Source organism: Podarcis erhardii (assembly GCF_964252035.2).
Source record: "Podarcis erhardii genome assembly, chromosome: 7".
Classification (NCBI taxonomy): Eukaryota; Metazoa; Chordata; class Lepidosauria; order Squamata; family Lacertidae; genus Podarcis; species Podarcis erhardii.
Genome location: NC_138511.1, coordinates 53,272,897 through 53,292,276, shown reverse-complemented (window position 1 = coordinate 53,292,276; position 19,380 = coordinate 53,272,897). Strand labels below are relative to the sequence as shown.

At 43.9% G+C, this 19,380-nt stretch overlaps 1 protein-coding gene across 1 annotated transcript in view; it reads right to left on the bottom strand.

Moving 5' to 3' along the window:
- NECAB2 (N-terminal EF-hand calcium binding protein 2) overlaps positions 1-19,136 on the bottom strand; it is a 141,719-nt gene extending 122,583 nt beyond the window's left edge. Inside the window, exons 1-2 of the mRNA XM_081871600.1 lie at positions 18,780-19,136; positions 5,253-5,277 (exon numbers count right to left, since the gene is read on the bottom strand). Coding sequence (XP_081727726.1) covers positions 5,253-5,277; positions 18,780-19,004 — 250 coding nt within the window. The 5' untranslated portion in view covers positions 19,005-19,136. The remainder of the gene's footprint in view (positions 1-5,252; positions 5,278-18,779) is intronic.
- Between the last annotated feature and the right edge of the window lie 244 nt (positions 19,137-19,380).

Sequence of the window (19,380 nt, the reverse complement as noted above, 5' to 3'; positions counted from 1 at the left end):
GCAACCCTAACTATTTAATTGGGGTTTTAAACCCAATTAAGCATGTGATTGGCATGAGGACAAGGAGGACAAGCAGACAGAGACTATTGCCTGTGACTCCTTCTTCTCCCTGCACCAGATGTTGAATCAGGTGTTTAAACCCCAAATAAGCATGTGGTCAGTAAGTGGTGGAGGTGGTGGTGGGGAGACAAACAAGAGTCTCTGCTTCTGTCTTCTTCCCTCCCTCTCCTCATCAACAACTGGATTTCAGGGTTTAAACTCCCAATTCAACATGCAGTCACCCAACTGCCTCGTTTTTTACAATCCCCAATCATCATTGGCGGATCTGAGCCCATTAGGGACAACCCACTACAGGCAACTCTCAGTTTGCCCTGGATTCAGTTCAGGATCTGGGATTTGTCTGGCACAGTCCTACTAAGCATGACCTTGTGGCTCTAGTATGTAATCATACGTATGTCAAGAACACAGAGGCAACTGTAGAGTACCTGAAAGGAGGGAGAGAAATTTATCCCTTTCCAATGTCTGGTTCCCTGCTAGAGCTGTGAACCAGATGCCAAGAGTACTGGGAACTGTGATTTTCCCAAACATTTAGTAGAACAAGGGAAATGTCATTTTCCAGAGTCCCTGACATACAGTCCTAAGAGTCAGGTGCTAGTAGGTGGATGAAGAGATTTACCTCTCCTCTTCTATCTTACCAATGCTCAAGTAGAAAGAAGGATAAGGAAGTGGATTGTTGGAAGGGGGAAGGGGGGGGCAAAGGCTGAGAGTAATGGCTCTTTGAAGAAGAAAAAAAGTTCCACTAGGTTCTCTTCTGATGCAAGGATACAAGCAAGCAAGCAATGTTTGACTTTCTAAGCCAGGAAATGCGAGTTTTGATAACATTCAGTCACATCTTCCCATCTCCCTCCCTCCCCATCCTCTCTCTCTCTTCATATTTTCTAGTGCGCAGCTCAGTTGGAAACAAAAATTTCCTAGCACCTCACTGACATACATCTACAGATTCCACAACAGGATTGAAAGTGCCAACACCTTGTCTCCCTAATATTATGACAATTCAGCTTTTCACAACAGATGTTCTGGCTGGTTAGCAATCAGCTAAAAGCTGAGGAAATATTAACAGGCTTTTTGCTTTGTTGTGTGAAATGCTCATTATCCAAACTGTCTGGCTGTGTGTACCCATCACTGATGTTTAACAGACAGAAATGCACACTGGGCTTAAGCAATTTGCCCAAAATGAAATGGCATCAGTAGGACAACAGAGTTCAGTTCCATGACTACTCTGCTACCAACTCACTCAATGGATCATCGTTAATGGTCAACTCAACAAATCCAATATATCCTCTCTATTACGACTCTTAAGTAATCCATGCAAGAGACATTCAGGGATGGATGCACTAAATCCATATATGCAAGCTTGACTTTGCAAACCCATTTTAATTCAAAGTGCCTAGCAGCTGCATACAGAGTCTATTAAGTAATGGCTCACTGCATAGAACTTGCTTTTCCCTCACTCCAGTTTTAACTTTATTTCACCCCCACAAGTCTGACGAGCACAACATGCAAAGGCTTTTAAGAGGCTGGCTGTGTTTTAACACTTTGCCTTCTTACTTGTTAACATGCAGCCATAATTTGTCAGCTTGAATTATATTTTACAGGTCACTAGTTACAACTGCATGGAAAAGACAAAGCATCATTGCATGTCAACAACATTAGAGCAACGATTGCGCCCTTCAAAAGTCAGGATAAGTATGTTGCAGAATAGGAGTCCAATAAAGCTCAGAGTTCCTTTAGAAAGCAATAACACTCAGGTACTCCTCAGTGGGAAAACTGTGTGGTTCCTGCTTGCACAACATTCTTCTTAACACAGCAACTCAGAACACAGCAACTGTTCCATCATCACCTTACACAAAGACTGTCTCCATCATTGAGGACTGTGATATACTAGTAGTTTGTGCAGCATGTATAAGTGGCAGACACTAATGGTTGTAACACAAAGAACCTGTCCACTCCAGTTGATCAACTGCCAAACCATTTGCAATTTCTTTCAAAGATTCCAGTTCAAGGATTTGTGAAGCCACTTTAATGAAAATGAATACAGGGTGTCTGCTAGCTACAAGAATACCCACCCGCTTAGATGGCAGTTGGAGAATTACAGTCTGAGCTTAGACTGCAGTGAGTGCTCACCCACCTGACAATCAGCCAATTTCACAACAACATCAGATGATGAGCCTCTTTGAAGCTGTGCTCCCAGGGTGCCTTCACAGAGGCTTGCTCCAGGATCATAAAGAAATTCGCATTGAAGGCCTGCTAAAATGGAGGGGCTGTTCAGAAAGGGGTTTGCGCTGAAATCCTTTCCTGCTCCTGGGACAAGGCATGCTGGCACTGCCCATCAGTTGATCAGGCTCAGCTGATGGGCAGTGAGAGTGCACCTTGCTCCAGGAAATGAAGGACTGGAAGTTCACTACATCAGTACCTGTCGTGAAGCCAGAGGTGTAGTGGTCCAGGGTCATTGGTAGAGGGTAGACCCATTACTATTTCTGCAGCAAGGTCTCTGTCTCCAGCTTCTAGAGCTGCCCAATCAGCACAAAATGAAAGCTTTTAGCCACTGAGAAGTCTGCTCATCCTTTGTGCTGATTAGATAAAGTCAGAGTGAAAGGAAGTATGTCAGTCACCAAGAATTGGCTCCTAGGATCACCCTGGGGAAATCACGCAAGAAGAACACCAAGGAAGAGTTGGTCTGTATGCTCCAAAGCTAAGCATTTAGGAACACTGAAAACACAAGGTGCTTCAGTGTCAAGAGAATGGTGTGTGGGTTCTATTATGTACAGTAGAACTTCAAGAAAACACAACTTCTTCAAATCAACAGAAGATCTTTGAATACTCCAAATCATTTGCCCAGGTACATGCACAGAAAATAGTAGATTGAGCGGAAAGGCAACACATGGTGATCTTCATTGATTGTTGCAATGCATCCCAAATTAATATTGTATAATTATAAGATTATTGTATAAGCTTCGAAGGGGGCAGGGCTGTGAGCAGGTATGGCTGCGACTATCATGAAGGGACCCTGTACTTCTGAATTTGCTACTACACTACTGCTCACACTTGATGCCATATATTACATCAGGTCTGGGACAGGTGGATGTGGTTTGTCAGGAACAGCCTGATGGGCCAAAGTGAGATCCATAGCAGCCCAACAGTTGACCCACAGGCTGGAGATTCCCCAATCTTGGCCTAGAGGGGAGATGCTGTCTTCAAAACAGATTGGTTGTGCACCAGTAACCTACACAGCAAGCCCGTGTGTGTCAGACACCTAATGAATAGGTACTATTGTAGTCTTCGTGGGGGAAATGCAAGTTTTCAAGTGGGCAGAGCTTTTCAGAGTTCGGCTTCTAATTTAGCACAGACAAAAGACAGAACCTTCTGCCCCCAGAAAAAGAACATCTACATGCAGCTGAAGACATTTTGTGGAAGAAAATATACAACTCTCCAATTATATAACCATAAAACACACAGCTGCGATTTATTTTTAAATGTGAGGGAGTGAGGGAAAGTTTCCTTCTTACTTGCATTTATATAAGGCAGCCTTCACCAGCCTGGCAAGCTCCAGATATTTTGGACTAAAACTCCCATCAGTCCCAGCTGGCTGGCTGGGACTGATGGGAGTTGTAGTCCAAAACATCTTAAGTTCACCAAGTTGTGGAAAGCTGATGTAATGACTCCTTTTACCATCTGTACCTCTGAAAACTCTCCTTTGAACCATCAGTAGCAAGCTGTCAATTTTGTGGGATGGGTTTTAATGGATAGGAGAGGATATATTAATTGCAATTTATCCCTCCAGGTGCCTGGGGGGGGGGGGTTGAACAGTGTTTCAAAATCTGCAGATGGATTTGCAAGTAGTGCAGAATCACCTATCCTGTATGCTCCTTCCATTCTTCTCAAGGAACTTCAACTGCTACCTTCAAGCCTGGTTCCCCTTGGAAGCTGCCATGTACAGAGTTAGACTATTGGTCCATCTAGCTCAGTACTGTCTGTATCTGAAGACTTTTCTCAGCCCCCTTCCTTCCTGGGTGGCTTTCCAGAGGCTAAATGCCAACAGTTGGTGGCGACAGAGGCAAAAAGTGGGTGGGGCCATTAATGTAAATGTTTACCTTTCTCCAGTAGGCTAGTTTCTGCATACACTCAGGCACTCCCTCTACCCTCCATCCAGTCAAGAGAGATTGTCAGAGTTCAAGGACCCAATCCAGCCACAGTATGAAGGCGGACCAGGGAGGGGTATGGCCTGGAGAAAGGGGCGTGGCTTGGGAGGGTACGGAGGACTAGATAGATAAGGCTTGGAGGGCTGCATTTGGTACCATGGGCCTGGTCTTCCACACCTCTGGTCAGCACTGATTATGTACTGAACAGTGGTAACTCCTAAAAGAGTCCAGGATGACAGAGAGCTCGGGTGGGACCCAATGAAGTCAATCCATGAGTAGAACGACTTCTGCTTGTGAAAAGGAACTTTCCATCTCACTCCCCGCCCCTTGCACTCCAAAACCTGCTTCAGAGAGTTGGGGGAACTTCCAAGGCAGATTTTAGGGGTTCTAGTGGGGAAGTTCTGTTGCACAACTGGAAGTTGTTGCATGATTTTGTTGGATATAACAAAATGTTTAGATGGAATGTTGTCTTCCTCAAGGTCAACCATTCTGAGTTCCATCTGCCATAGCATTGCCTTTGTATGTTTAACAAGGACCCAGAATAATTAGGCCCAAGTTTTTCAAAGAAAGGAATTGTGGCTGTGATAGTAGCTGACTATCACTGATGCAAAGTTTGGGTTTTAGCTGTAGCTGCAAAGGACATTTCAGTCTTTCTCCCACCAGGGTGTATAAGGAGCACCTGCTGACCTGCAGCCACATAGTTGTGTAATGGGAACTTCATTTGCATCCTCTCCCCAGGAGGTAACACAGAGCAGGTAACTCCTATGAAATCCAGTGGACTCATAGGGGAAGAAGATTTAGACATTTGCACAGCTGTGTGGAACATAGATGTGCAAATGTATAAATACCACATAGATGTGAATTGCATTAGCAAAACTTTTCCACCAAGCCTGCCACAGGGGAAGGTCCTTAGCACAGTGAGAGAACACATGTTTTTCACACAGAAGGCTCCAGGTTCAATCCCTGCAATCCTCTGTAAAGGACATATATCATTTAATTTTACAAGCAAATGAATACAAGCACACACCCACACTCATCAATAAGACGACTTACCATTTTTGTCAGCTCGTCTGAAGATCTAGAATCAAAGAAAGGCACAGTTTTACTATTTTGTAATTGCTTGGCTGTTACAAATCAAACACAAATATATATCTTTCACTTAGAGACAGAATCGCACAGAGACAGATGTGCAGGTCTTGTTCCGTGGTTACTTTAAACTTCTGCAGGGAGTGGGGGAATATTACAGGCAATCCAGATAGGTATGGAGCTTGCAGCAAATTCCCAATAAAAACTCTCTGTCCCCCCCCCCTCTCTGCCCCCTGCCAGCTGCTATTTGTCAGCAACTGGACCTAGGTATATTTCCCCTGGTTCACACAGTAAAAGGCCGTTACTGGGCATGGTGTTCCCAGCCTCCTCTCCTATCAGGTGTGCTGCTGCACCTACATGTGAGTACATTTATTTGTGTGAAAATATCCCAGCTTGAGGCTCTAAGTGGCATATTTGTCCTTCAATGTGCCTTTGTGGCTCTTTTAGCAGGTGCACTGCAGACATTCCAGAGCATTGCAGAAGCAAATGAGGGGCAATGAGCGATCAGGGAGAACTCAAAAGTTGTAGCAAATATAAACTAATTGCACCGGAGGGGTTCTGTCACATACATTGCATCCCAAATTTGTTGGAAAACACATTCACAGAGCCAGAGTGCAAGCAAGGGAGAAGTAGCCTTACATAAGAATACAGGTCTGAGCCCAGGGGAGAGAGAACCTTAGGGCAGGAAGCAAGGGCAGTATCGCCAATGAAATACAGTGGAATGATATTGGATATTCTGGCATAAAAAGAGGTTGTCAGCAAGCAGATTTCCATGATCTTGCACTGCTTGTATAATTAATGTACAGTAGTAAAGAAAGAGACGTCGGCTCACTCTGCGTGGGAAGGAGATAAATTTAGATCAAAGCAAAAGCAGCAGAGAGAAGAGGGGGAATACATAACAACAGAAGACATCTTGCTGCAAATCAGGGAGGAGAAAGAAGGGAGGCGAGTGCAGCAAAACCTGGAGGAGAGATTTGAAAAGTGCTTGGTGCAATTTGACAATTAAGGCTTGGGTTACCTTTTATTTATTTTTTTAAGAAAAGAAAACCCAACAGCATACCTGTACAGTGACTGTGTTTCCCAACCACCTCCCCGCAACAAAGGTTCTGTGTCCTTGGCATCTATACGGCAGGCAGACATTCAACAGGAAAGAACTCAACATGAGTTGGTGCCACTTGGTACATTTCAGGGAATGGCAAGACACAGGGGAAGGAGCAGTCATCATGGCAATGCAGTGCTGACTCCAGGTTTTTGGGGGCTTGAGCAATATGCTCTTAGTGGACTCCCTCCTTGAATGTGCTTGGCATTTCCTCCTCACCACTCTTGCCACTGCTCACTCACCTGACTCACTGAGTCTTGGCTCACTGGCAGAGCATCTGTTTTGTGTGCAGAAGGTGCCAGGTTCAATCCCTGGCATCTCTTGTTAGGGCCAGGAAAGACTCCCTGCCTGAAATCTGGGGGAGCTGCTGTCTGTCAGTGTAGACAATACTGAGCTTCACACACGGAGTCACTTTGCCTGCCTGCAATATGTTCCTGAACTCCGACAGTACCTCTTGCTTCCCTGGGTGAAGAGGAGTTTGTGTGTAGAAACTGGTGTGCTATGCATAGGTGACAGGAATGCAGCCCCATGGTGAAAAGGTTTCCGCAGCTCTGCTGTAATTAGTTTTAATGACTCTTATGTCCCACTGTCCCTGGGAAAATTTTGCACAGCCCAATATAAGGCCATCAAGACACCATGAGGGACTTGGGTGGTTACAAAAATTGCATATGGCAAGTCACATGCTTCTACGGCACAGCAGTAGAATTCTTTCTCTACTGAACTCATTCTCTTCCAAAGAAGAAACTTGATTAAACATATACAAAACAAAGCTGCTGTTATTTCCAGGAGGCGAACAAAAGGGTGTTGTAAAAGAAGAAGAAAAGAAAAGGTTTTATTCAGCCAGAGAACAACATTCTCTATTTTCTAGGTCACAACTCAAAGCATTCAAAGGTAACAATGGTTCGGTAATAAAAATGGTTCTAGGAATGGATTGAACTGGAAAACGTTTGATTCAAAAAAATATTGCTTGAGCAATACTATCACAGGCACGGATAAGTCAATTTGATTTGATTTCAGTCTCTCAACAAAGAAATAGACTCCAACTGATGCTCAAATCCGGGTGAAGTCAGTTTCAAAAGAAAAGAGAGAAAACTGATAAAACACCACATTTCAGCAGATCCACCATTGAAAGTCCATTGCTGAAAGGGCAGCCCATGGCTAAGCTTTACAAATCATAGCTGAATCATAAAGTTTTGTGTTGAGATATAATTTAATTTCACATCCGAAAGGCTAGTTTCCTGCATGAAAGATGGATTGAATGGAATGTGCAACAGAGGAGGGAAAACCAGAGTTTCATTGAAGGAAATACTGTGCTCGTGGTTACAGCAGCCTTCTCCATCCCTGTGCCTTCCCACTGTTTGGGACTGCAACTCCCATCAGTTGCTGGCTGGGGTTGATGGGAGTTGTATTGCAAAACAGCTGGAGATCAGCAGGTTGGTGAAGGCTGTCATACAGGGTCCTAGTCCTCCACTGTTTACATCTTTATTTTTATCCCTCTCATGCTCCCAGCAGGAGCCCAACACTAATAAACGCAATACAAATAAAATTATACAGTACTTCACCATGCCATTAACAAGCTAAAATGCATACAGTTTTGAAACTGCAGTCTAAGAGTTGAATGGTACTTTAACACCATACTACCAAAAAGGTTATGAAAGGATGTAAACATATCCTTGAATTAGCTGGCCATCCTTGCATTTTGACCCTAAATGCTAGACAGTCACTGTAATTACAGTGACTCAATGTAGGAACTAATGGATTGCACAAGTGGTCATACAGGGAAGCAGTTTGGAGTAACATCAAGGAAGGAAAAGAATCCAGAAATGGAGGAATTTCAGATGAACACTGACATCCATTGAATGGCCACTGGGATCTGAAATGCTGCTCTCCTGCACCCATATGTGGGGGAGGGTTTTGACTGTGTAGTGTTTACATGAAAAACCAATAAAGGAAAAATAAACAACCATCACCCAAATATTGACATGGGATCACATCCAACTAAGTTTGTAGACCCACAGAAGTTAATGGACCTAAGTTAGCGATGTTCATAATTTTCAATGAGTCTACCCTGAGTAGGGCTAAACATTTGCAACCCATAATTGCAAATTTCCTTTAGTTCTTGCTCCAGTCTACATTATTTGCAATGTTTGCAGCAGTGAACTGTTGTTTTTTTACCATGCTTTTTATTGGATTATTACTACAACACATGCACACCACACTTAAAAAAAACTACAAATACAAACAAACTAAAAAGAAAATCTAAACAAACTAAAAAGAACATACACAATAACTGATAAACATATAGCCATAAGTCCTCAAATTTCTGCGCTTGGACCTATGTTATCTTATTATCTATATTCAATTGTTATTATATTCTAATAGACTTCCTTCCTCCCCATCGTGGGTCAGATTTCATACTTTTTTTTTTCTTCCTTAAATGATATTTATTAGAAGTTTAAAAATTACAGAGAAAAGAAGAAAAGAAAACAACAAAAAAATTAACAAAATATATATTACAGTACATAAAAAAGAGAGAAAAAAACATAAAAATCAGTACAACAATAACAATAAAAAACCACACATCCAATATTCCATATCTTTATCTTCCATTTACTTGTTTCATCGACCTCCTCACACCTCCCTTTTTGTATTCTAGTCTAGTTTTTGTATTCTAGTCTAGTCTAGATTTCATACTTAATAAACTGTTTCTTTCTCATTTTGTATTCCTGCCTTTACTGCAAGTCCTCAGCAGTGAACTGTTTTAGCCAGTGATCCTGTGGGGCTTTTGTAGAAACCATGGAGAATGTCCTCACACCACAGCAATGGGGGAGTTCTTTTTCTTGACATGCCATGTTCACGGCAGCCTAAAGAGCATTGCTGCTGTATCAGGCTAGAGCTAGTCTAGCATCTTGTTCTCACACTGGCCAACCAGATGCCCTAATGAAAAACCCATAAGCAGGACCTGAGCACAAGAACACTCTCCCCTCCAGTGGTTTCCAGCAACTGGCACCCAAAGACATTGCTGCATCCATCAGGGGCTATAGGAGAAACCAGGTCATGTAGTGTGTAGAGTGGCCTGTGCACATCTAATCCATGCAGGCATGTTGTAGATGTGCATCAGAGCATCTGTACACACATACATGCACGAACGCACGCACGCACACATTCAGTCAAACTGTCTGCAAAGGGATAAAGCAAATTGGGACTCCAAAATCCAGGGAGGGCTTTTGGACGAGGAGAATTTCAAATGTACCCCTTTATAATAAAATGAAACTTTTGGCCAACAGCATCAGAAATGTATATGTGTGGGAGAGAACAGCAGCAAATTCAACTGCAAAGCTGAGCAAATATGCAGCTTTTCTGGAAGTCCTGGGAGAAGAGGAAATCTTGATTTAGACCAGATTTAGACCAGTTAGCTAAATCTAAGTTTCTACCAGTGTTGTCAGGTGTCAACACCTCCCTAGCAAAAAGCACGTCGGTGTTGATTGGACTAATTTTGCTGTTCAGAGAGGGAATGTGGTGTGCTAGGGGGGCTACTTCTGGAGACCAGACAAATAAGCAGCATTTCATCAGCAAGGGCTCAACAACTCTCCTTCAGTCACCATTCCTGCAATGGAGGGTTAGGGAGCCACAGACATGCAGGCCATGTGTGGCCCTCAGACTCTCCCCAGGATATGCCTATCTCAAGTACTTTTGCCTGGCTAGAATGTGCTTGAATGGAGTGAGCGAGTGGATGTGTAGAAACCTCTGTAGCTAGAATGTACAGTACCTGTTGCCTCACTCATTTCTTCCCTCTTTCCAGCCTATCAATGTCATGCTTTCCGCAACAGAATGCGGCCCTCAGGCTGAAGTCATTTCCCTCCCCCTTCTGCAGAGGGAAACATGGAGCTTCCTCAGCTCCGCTCAGCAGAGTCAAGCAAAGTAACTTCACCAAGGTCAGAAAGCAAAAGCAATGAGTCAATGATGTGGTGCTCAGTTCCATGTGGGCAAACTCACTGGATTTCACCGGCAGGGCCAGGGCTAGGACAGGGATGGAGTGTGGCCCTCCAGATCTCCCATCATCTCTGGCCACTGACTAAGGTGGCTGAGGCTGATGGGAGTTGGAGTCTATCCAGCAACATCTGAAAGGCCATGGCTTCTGTGGGCTACGACAACAGTGAGAAGGTACAAACCTTGATGATAACGCAACCTATAAATTCTCTCTCTCTCTTATTTATATTATTATTATTATTATTATTATTATACATTTGACAATAAAGAAGAAGAAGAAGAAGAAGAAGAAGAAGAAGAAGAAGAAGAAGTGCTGCACACATTAAAAAACACAACAGAACTTGCCGAGAGTTGTGCAATTTAAAAGAGATCAAGTTGATGGATTATTCCAAAATGGCTAAAATGACCCGAAGAACCAGAAATCAGAAAGACCAAAATTTTAATAAGGAATGGGGGAAATGTATAACTTATCTTAAAGACCATTGTAAACAGTTACTATCGTTAGTAGGACTGGAATATCACTTGTAGTTTCATGGTGATTTTTGGATACAATGGAGAGATAAAAGATTTGGATTATTATAAAAGAAGCAGGAGGAAATGATTAACAATAGGAGCCACAAAGGGGAGAAGGGAAGTCCAAAAGATTCCTTGGAATCTTGTTTTTATGTTGTATGCTGGACATGTGACTGTAAATTTTTTATCTGAAAAACCAAATAAATTTATTTTAAAAAGAAAAAAGAAAATGGTTAGGAAGCTGTCGTATGCTGAGTCAGACCACTGGTCCATTTAGCTCAGTACTGTCTGCACGGGCTGGCGGCAACTCTTCTGGATTTCAGGCAGGGGACATTCCCAGCCCTTCCTGGAGATGCAAGGTATTGAGCCTGGGACCACCTGTGTGCAAAGTACATGTGCTATCATGAAGCTGCTGTCCTTCCCCATCAGACACACACATCTAGACACTCATATATTTCCCCTCCAATGGGGCAAATAGCAGTTTGGGGTGTGTGTGTGTGTGTGTGATTTCAGTGGGGGAAAGCACCATAGAGGAAAGGGTTAAATTCCCCCCACCCCCTCAGTGCTGTGGGGCAGATCTGAATAATAATAATAATAATAATAATAATAATAATAATAATAATAATATATTATTTATACCCCACCCATCTGGCTAGGTTTCCCCAGCCACTTTGGGGGGCTTCCAACAGAATATTAAAATACAATAGTCTATTAAACATTAACAGCTTCCCTAAACAGGGCTGCCTTCAGATGTCTTCTAAAAGTCTGGTAGTTGTTTTTCTCTTTGACATCTGGTGGGAGGGCGTTCCACAGGGCAGGTGCCACTACCAAGAAGGCCCTCTGTCTGGTTCCCTGTGACTTGGCTTCTCGCAGCGAGGGAACTGCCAGAAGGCCCTCAGCGCTGGATCTCAGTGTCTGGGCAGAACGATAGGGGTGGAGACGCTCCTTCAGGTATACTGGACCAAGGCCGTTTAAAGTAGGTGGGTGCTTCTATTAACATTTAACATAAATGTGAGAGATTATGTGCACAGATCTTCCATGTTATGTGCTTCCTTTGGTCCTTTCTTAATTTTTTTAATCATTCCAGGATCAAAGCAGTATAATAGCCACCTATGGAATGTATAGCTTCTTTTGCAAAAGATGGCATCAATGAAGTCAAATTAGCAGTGATATGGCTGGATGTCAATGACAACGACCTGAAACTGACCTTTTAATTACACTGTATGGGACAGTTATTGGAACTGCATCCTTCAATGAAATTATCTGCTTGACAGTCTCTGAAACTGAGCCATTTTAAATAGATATGGAGAGAGTTGGTTAATAACCCCATGTTGTGCTTGCAGTTCAGTCCATCGCCAACACATCTGAGCCATATTATGTCTCCCAAAAGCAGAGCATACTGTTTTGTTTTTCATGAACGCCCCCCCCCCAACCTGTAAGACCTAGAATCAAAATGTGAATAAGCTAATCTTAAATGCTGGGCAAAGCAAGTGGAATCTTGGCAATAATGGAAAAGCTTGTCAAGAGTGGGAAATAATAGAAATCCCAGACAAATTAGGAGGTAATTTGAAGGAAAATCATAATTAACTTCTACAGGAGTTAAGGCGGAAGCAGCAAGCCAGAAGGGGGAAATTAGGCCAGAACAGCAAATCGATAGAACATTACACAACAAATGCTTTATTAATGAGGGCTCGAAGGAAGCACGAAGGGCAAGCCAAGGCAGCTATCAACTTTAGCATCACAACTCATTTTGGAGGCTGATCAACATGAGAGAAGTCAGATCACACCCATGAGCTCTGTTTTCAGATTGCGGACTACAAGCTCATAATTGAAACTGGTTATCGTTCAGTAATCAAGAAGCCAAAACACAAGGAACAGGGAATCCATAGTATCAAAGTTACATATCAGGACTAGAGGAACCAAGACTCTGCATGCGGCTCAGTTAAAAGATGCTCAGTTAAAAGTATAGCAAACAACACACAGCAAACACTGTATTCTCCACCCTGTTTTATATGACGGCCAGTGGTGTAATCAGGAAAGACCTTGGGGCAGATGTCAGCAAAATGGGCAGGAAAGAACCCCAAACACAGAATGACTAACTTGACACATTTGGAAGTAAGCAAAATGATATCCATTACCATCTAAAAAGGGGTACCTCATAAGTACATTAAGTCCAGAGCCAAAAATTACCTAACTGCACCACTGACAACAGTTCTCTTTTTGAAGGTTTCTATAATTTATTTCCAGTTTAGTCTGCATCTGGAATAGAGATAGGATATCTCCACATCAATTTGTGGGGTTGTTGTTTTTTAAGTCATCACAAAATTTCAGCAGCATTTTACTGCTAATATCTCCTAATATACATGTTTGCATGCAGTTTTGCCTAAGATACAAATTCTTGTAAGACAATTTCCCCAAATACAATGCATTTTTGGGTGTTATTTTCACTAATATGTGCATTGTTGTGCACACTTACCCTAATATATGCCTTTTTTGCCAGCACTTTGGCAGGTAAACTGCTTTGAAAAATTCAGAGAAGTGTGAATGTCAAAGGATGATCGTGTTTTGGGTCATTTGTTGGATTGTATTCAACTAAGTCTTACTCAGAGTAGACCTACTAAATTTTGTTTTTTTTAAAAAAAAACCTATGTTAACCATATCCACTTACTTCAATGGATTTACTTTGAGTATGACTAACACTGAATCCATTGTTTCAAAATCTGCAAAAGACCAGGGCTTAGGGTAGCAAGGTTAGAACAGGTGGGATGTTACTATTCTCTGCAAATCCATTTGCATTTCAAAGCTAGAACAGCCATTGATGTTATGGACTGGCTGGATGCAGAGGAGAGGTGGGAGGCAGCAGCTGGAGAACCCCCAAGGGAGGAAGTTTCAGAGTCAGGGGACTGGTGATGGGATGACCATGAGTGGTCAAAGGGAGAAGACATCTGAAGGCAGCAGACTGGGAGGAGGAGGTGTCACAACCTGAAGAAGTAACAGAGCTTAGTGAGCAGGAAGAGGGCAGTCCAAAATTAGAGGCTCCCCTTCCTGCTGTGAAAAGCTGCATTCCTCCCTGGTCTCCCAGAGCATGGAGAGTGATGAAGAGGGTGGAGCAAAGAGAGATAAGGTGAAGGAGCTTCAGGTTGCTGGGGAAGGACCCAGGAGAGGAACCTTAGAGAGTGGTGGGAAGACAGGGACCTTCATTGGGACAAGACCTACTGGGAAGAGTTGCTGTGATCACCAGGCCTGCACTGTTTGGTTTCTTTGAATAAAGAGTTAATTTCACTGACACCAGGTGTTTTATCGCTGGCCTGCTCCTGACAGTCACCAACCTGGTGCCCCCAAGATGTTTTGGACTAATCAGCCTTGGCCAGCAAGGCCATGTTGGCTGGGGCTGATGGGAGATGTAGTCTAATGCATCAAGAGGGCACTAGATGGCAAAGGCAGGGCTAGAGCTCCCCTTGAAATTCAAATTAAGAGAGATGCTTTTTGTTGGGAGAGTGTCAGGGAGAGATAGAATTAAAGTCCTTCTCCCCAAGCCCAGAAGATGGAGGCTGATCAGGCTTCCCCCAAGCTCTTGTTTACATCATTTTTAAAAAATGTTCACTTTAATTGCATGATGCAGCCATGCAAGTGACGTCACAGCTAGATTGGTCCTCAATCTCAAAATGAATCGGTTCTTGTTTGTTTTCTCTGTCACATGAACAGCATTCCCAAGGGGTATTCCAGACCAAACAGATAACCGCAGGAGTACTTGAGAGAAAGGTTGGAAATCAGCAGGGTTGTGTGTGGAAACTTGGATCCATTTGTTGTTGTGTTTTATAATCATAGAATCATAGAATCATAGAGTTGGAAGAGACCACAAGGGCCATCGAGTCCAACCCCCTGCCAAGCAGGAAACACCATCAGAGTACTCCTGACATAATCCTGGAAGAGAAATTAATACATGGTGGTGGTTGTTTTAAAGAAGTTTTCTTGTGACCAATTTTGGGTTAGCCTGCCTCATCAAGAGGCTTTGATTTGGAGCCGTTATTAAGTCATTTTGCGCTACCAGTTTTTCATTCCAAGTAGCATTCACTAATTAGGCTTGCCTTAATGTAGTACAGATGAATCAGTTGTTGTGAGAGGGGTTGCTTGATGGACAACAGTGTTAAATGAGCCAGCATGATTCACTCACCAATAATATTCCCCCCTTTAAAAAAATGGGGGGAGGATATTGCTATTAAAGTGTCAAATATATTAACAAATTTTAGGAGAGTTAAATTTACACTCGGTACATTAACTATCAATTCCAGCTGGCACTATTAATATCTCATTTTCATAATATGATTCTGTAAAGCTCTTTAAAAAGGAAAGAGATGTTATATAATTATTTTCCCCTGTGGTTTTTATGCAAACCACGGCTTTCTCCTCCATCTAAGTCAAATTTCCCAATGCCCAAGATGTACTATTTTTAAAATAATAATAATAATAATATTGGAAGAACCCTTTACCCTTATATATCAGGGATGGTGGGGAGGAGAGAGAAATTGCAAGGAGCCACATGCAGAGCAATAACTTAGAGACACTGTGGGAACTCTCCTTGTTAATTTGTTCCGGTGCATCTCTGCATTGGGTCCCATGATTGGATCATTCAATCTTCCCAATGCAGAAAGCCACAAAAATTACTTGCCTTCACGGAAGGTTGATTGGGAGGCGATCTGGTGTGCCTCGCCTTTGATTACTCAATTTATTTGTTTTCTCATAGTGCACTGATGGTTCTCTCCAATCTCACTAGTACACACTCTGGCATACAGCTTGGGAATGACCAGATCTAACCCCTCAATCTGTCTTTGCCTAGTTCTGAGCCTAACTAAGAACTAGGGGTGGGTGAATCATTTCAGTTTTCCTTCAGTTTCTCATTTTCTAATATTAAGTTCCATTCTCCACATTTTCCATAACACTTTATGTGGTTTTTAAATAACCTTTATACAAATTCACCAGTATCTTAGTATAAATTTCTCCATATACACAACATCTACACATTTTTGCAAAGCAACTTTCCTCATTATTCATTTTTGTATGCCATTCTTACCGATATATGCCTTTTATGCTCAATTTACCCTAGTATCTGCATTTTTGTACTCATTAGCTGGTTGGAGAACTGCATTGCAAAATCCAGATAAGCACAAATTTTGAAGTACGGCTGAGTTCACATATTGTTTCAAAAAGTGCAAATTGGGTAGGTTTGTTGCTACGGTAAATGTGATCTGAATCACATTTTCCCCTCCATCCCTATTCAGAACTTAGATTATGGGTACATCATGTTACATTAAGCATTAACGAAAGCCGAGAAAACTCTCTGCAGATTTTCATTTGGCATCTTTCAGGTATCCTTGATTTTAAAAGTTGCAAGGATTCACTAGCTTAAAACAGCACTTAGGTAAAAATAGAACTACAGTAGCGCGGAGCAGGGAAAAAAACCCCAGCCTGCTAACATTTTTTACAGCAAACCCCTGATTCTTCTTTTCATCAGTGTAGTGTCCTGGAGAGTGTGTGTGTTGTGTGTATGTGAGAGGGGTGTGTGTGACAAATACTATTAATTTGTAAGCAATTTGATACAGAATGGTAGTTATGGTAGAGCATCAGGGAAGTTAGGCATTCATGTTCATCCCCAGAATTTAATGTTCTTTTCTCATGTCAGGAGTTTGAGGTTCAATCCCCCTTTGGGGAAGGGGAATTCTGGCAGGAGAGAGCTAATTTTGTTTCAGAATTCTCAGAAAGATTATTGAACTTTTTAGCTGATGGGAAGAGAAAACAGCACCAACCAGCATTTATAACTGCCAGCATCAGCACCTATCTACCTTGCATATTGTTAAGATTAAATAATAGAAAACATCAATTCTTGTCTTTTTCCAAATGGGACTGCCCATTTGGTAATATGAGTCTTCAAACCCCTTCACTGAGGTGACACACATAAGCTGCATATTTAGATAAGTTTCAACAAATCTTGTATACCCATCATATGCCCTTCTCAATTGTGGGCACGCTGCGGAGATCCCCACTTATGCAAAGGCTCACAGGAAGCTGCCTTCTACCGAATCAGACATCAATCTATCTAGCTCAGTGTTGTCTGCACTGACTGGAAGTGGCAATCCACGGTTTCAGGCAGCAGTCTTTCCCAGACCTACCTGGAGATACCAGGGTTTGAACCCGGGAACTTCTGCATGCAAGGCAGATGCTCTGCCACTAAGCTACAATCCTCTCTGTTGCATACCATTGCTTTGCTGTAATAAGATAAACCCTATACTCAGACTTCTGCATCCATTTGCCACAGAAGTCATGGCAAGCATTGAAAAGAGGGAGGTGTATGCTTCTCTTCTCCAGGTCAGGGGAATAACCATCACAACCAAACCAATCTCATTCTTCCAAACCCCTCTTCTCCCTGCGATGTCTGCTCATCCAACATGGCACTTCTGAATTCAGTAAAATTTTCTAGCCCTGCAATGAGGGAAAATCTGAGGCCAGCCTACCTTGCAGGGCTGTCTTAAGAGTTACTGAGATAATGTAGGTGAAAGTGCTACAAAGTGCAGGGAAGACTCCACGGTGTGACATAAAACACAAAGTGTTAGTATGACATTTTCCTCTGTCCTCATCTTCCATAACTGGAATCTCTCAAAGCTCCCCAGCTTAATTACTTTGTATTGTGTTTGTATGTGTGAAATTCAGAGAGCAATTGCAACTCCTCTGCCAGCCTGTCCCTCTTTGAGGGGGGTAAATGGCTTCCTGTGCCCATTAACTGGAGTGGGCTGGACTGCCTTTCCCCTGGGCTGCTTTTAAGGGGAATTTATTCTCTTGGGAAAGCTATGCCAGGAGAACAACCAAGCCCGGGTCTCTTACTGGGACCCTGCAAGAGTCGTCTGCCCTGCCCTTCCAGGGAGAGATCCCACGGCACAGCCCTGCCTAAATGAGGGTAGCCTTGAAAGCGCTTCCTCTGGGGTTGCTAACTTCCCCCCTCTTGACAGAGATCCTCTGCTTTTAACAGCTGCCTGGAAGGCAAAAACACTTATTAGGAAAGGCTCCCACCCCACGGAGAAGATGAAAGCGATGATTTCCTTTGCAAAATCCCAGCCTGGAGCCCTCCTGGAGAGGGGGAAAGTTGGCTACCCTTCAGTGGCGCAGGGAAAACGGTCTGCACTAGCCCAGGGGACACCCGTTCAGGACTTCGGTCTATCCCACCTGGAAGCCTTTGCTCTAAGAAGAACAGAATAAAACCCCTTCTTGACTTAAATCTTGATGCGCACCCCCCCCCCCCACACACAATTCAGGTTTCCTCCAGAGTCAGACCCAAAACTGCCTTCCCTCCCCCATATAGTTTGGAGTGGGGAGGGATATACCCATTTTAAACCCAATGAGACAAATAAAACCACCTGCTAGGGAATTCAGCCGGGGGGGGGGCGAATCAGCGGGGGGGGGGAAGAGATCACACCCTCATTGGCAAGCAGAGAAGTCACAGCCCTCCTTTGCCGTTTGCCCCCCGCCAAAAAACCGGGGGGAAATGAAAGGATTTGGGCTTTTGCAAAGGTAGACTGCGCCCGCACCTGGAGGTTCTACTAGAGCCTCGCGCAAGAGCAGCGAAGGGGACGCCATTCGCCAGGTCACTTGCAAGCCTCCAACCTCGCGTGCTGCAAGGCGCCTGGCCACATAAAGAAGACCAGGGCGCCTTTCAGTAGAAATCAATCTCTTTTTTTCTCTGGCAGGTGAAGAGGGGGAGAAAAGGTCCAGGTTTGTTGGGCAGTCGCGGGCAAGGCGGAGAGCGAGGGCGCCTCTTCCCCTGCTTGCCTGCCTGCCTGGTCTCCCGCCACCCGCCCGCCCGGGTCTGGGCTGCAGCTCTCGGCTCCGAGAAGGAAACTCACATCCAGGATCACGGAAGCGCCTTTCCGCTGCTCGGGGAAGCAGCCGTCCTGCCCGGCGGCCGCCTGGCCTTCCTGCAGGAGCTCCCGGTCGGGCAGGATGCTCTTGTCGCTCATCTTGGTGACTATCCAGCGGAGCAGCCCGTCCAGCCCCCCGATCTGCGGCTGCTGTTTGCGGAGGAGCTTGTGGACGCTCTCCCGGCAGTAGCGCGCTGCCTGCTCACACATCTTTTACAGGAGCCTTCATGCTGGAGCCGGGGGTATTCCCTCCCACACAGGCTACATCACCCCGCCGACGGCGGCTCCCGGGCGAGGAGCGGGCAGGCGAAACCCCACCCCCGCCTGCCACACTCCCCGGAGGAGGGACGAGGGAAGGGGGTCGGCAGATCGCACCCCACCCCCCGCCTAAGGATGGGGGCTGCCTGCAAGGGGTGCATAGGGGAAGGAGATGGAGGGGGTGGCTGGGAGGAAGACGCTTCCTCAAGCACATTTCTCCCAGCTCAATTTATCTTGCAGGTGTTGTTCTTATGCACATATACATATACATATACATATACATATACATATACATATACATATACATATACATATACATATACATATA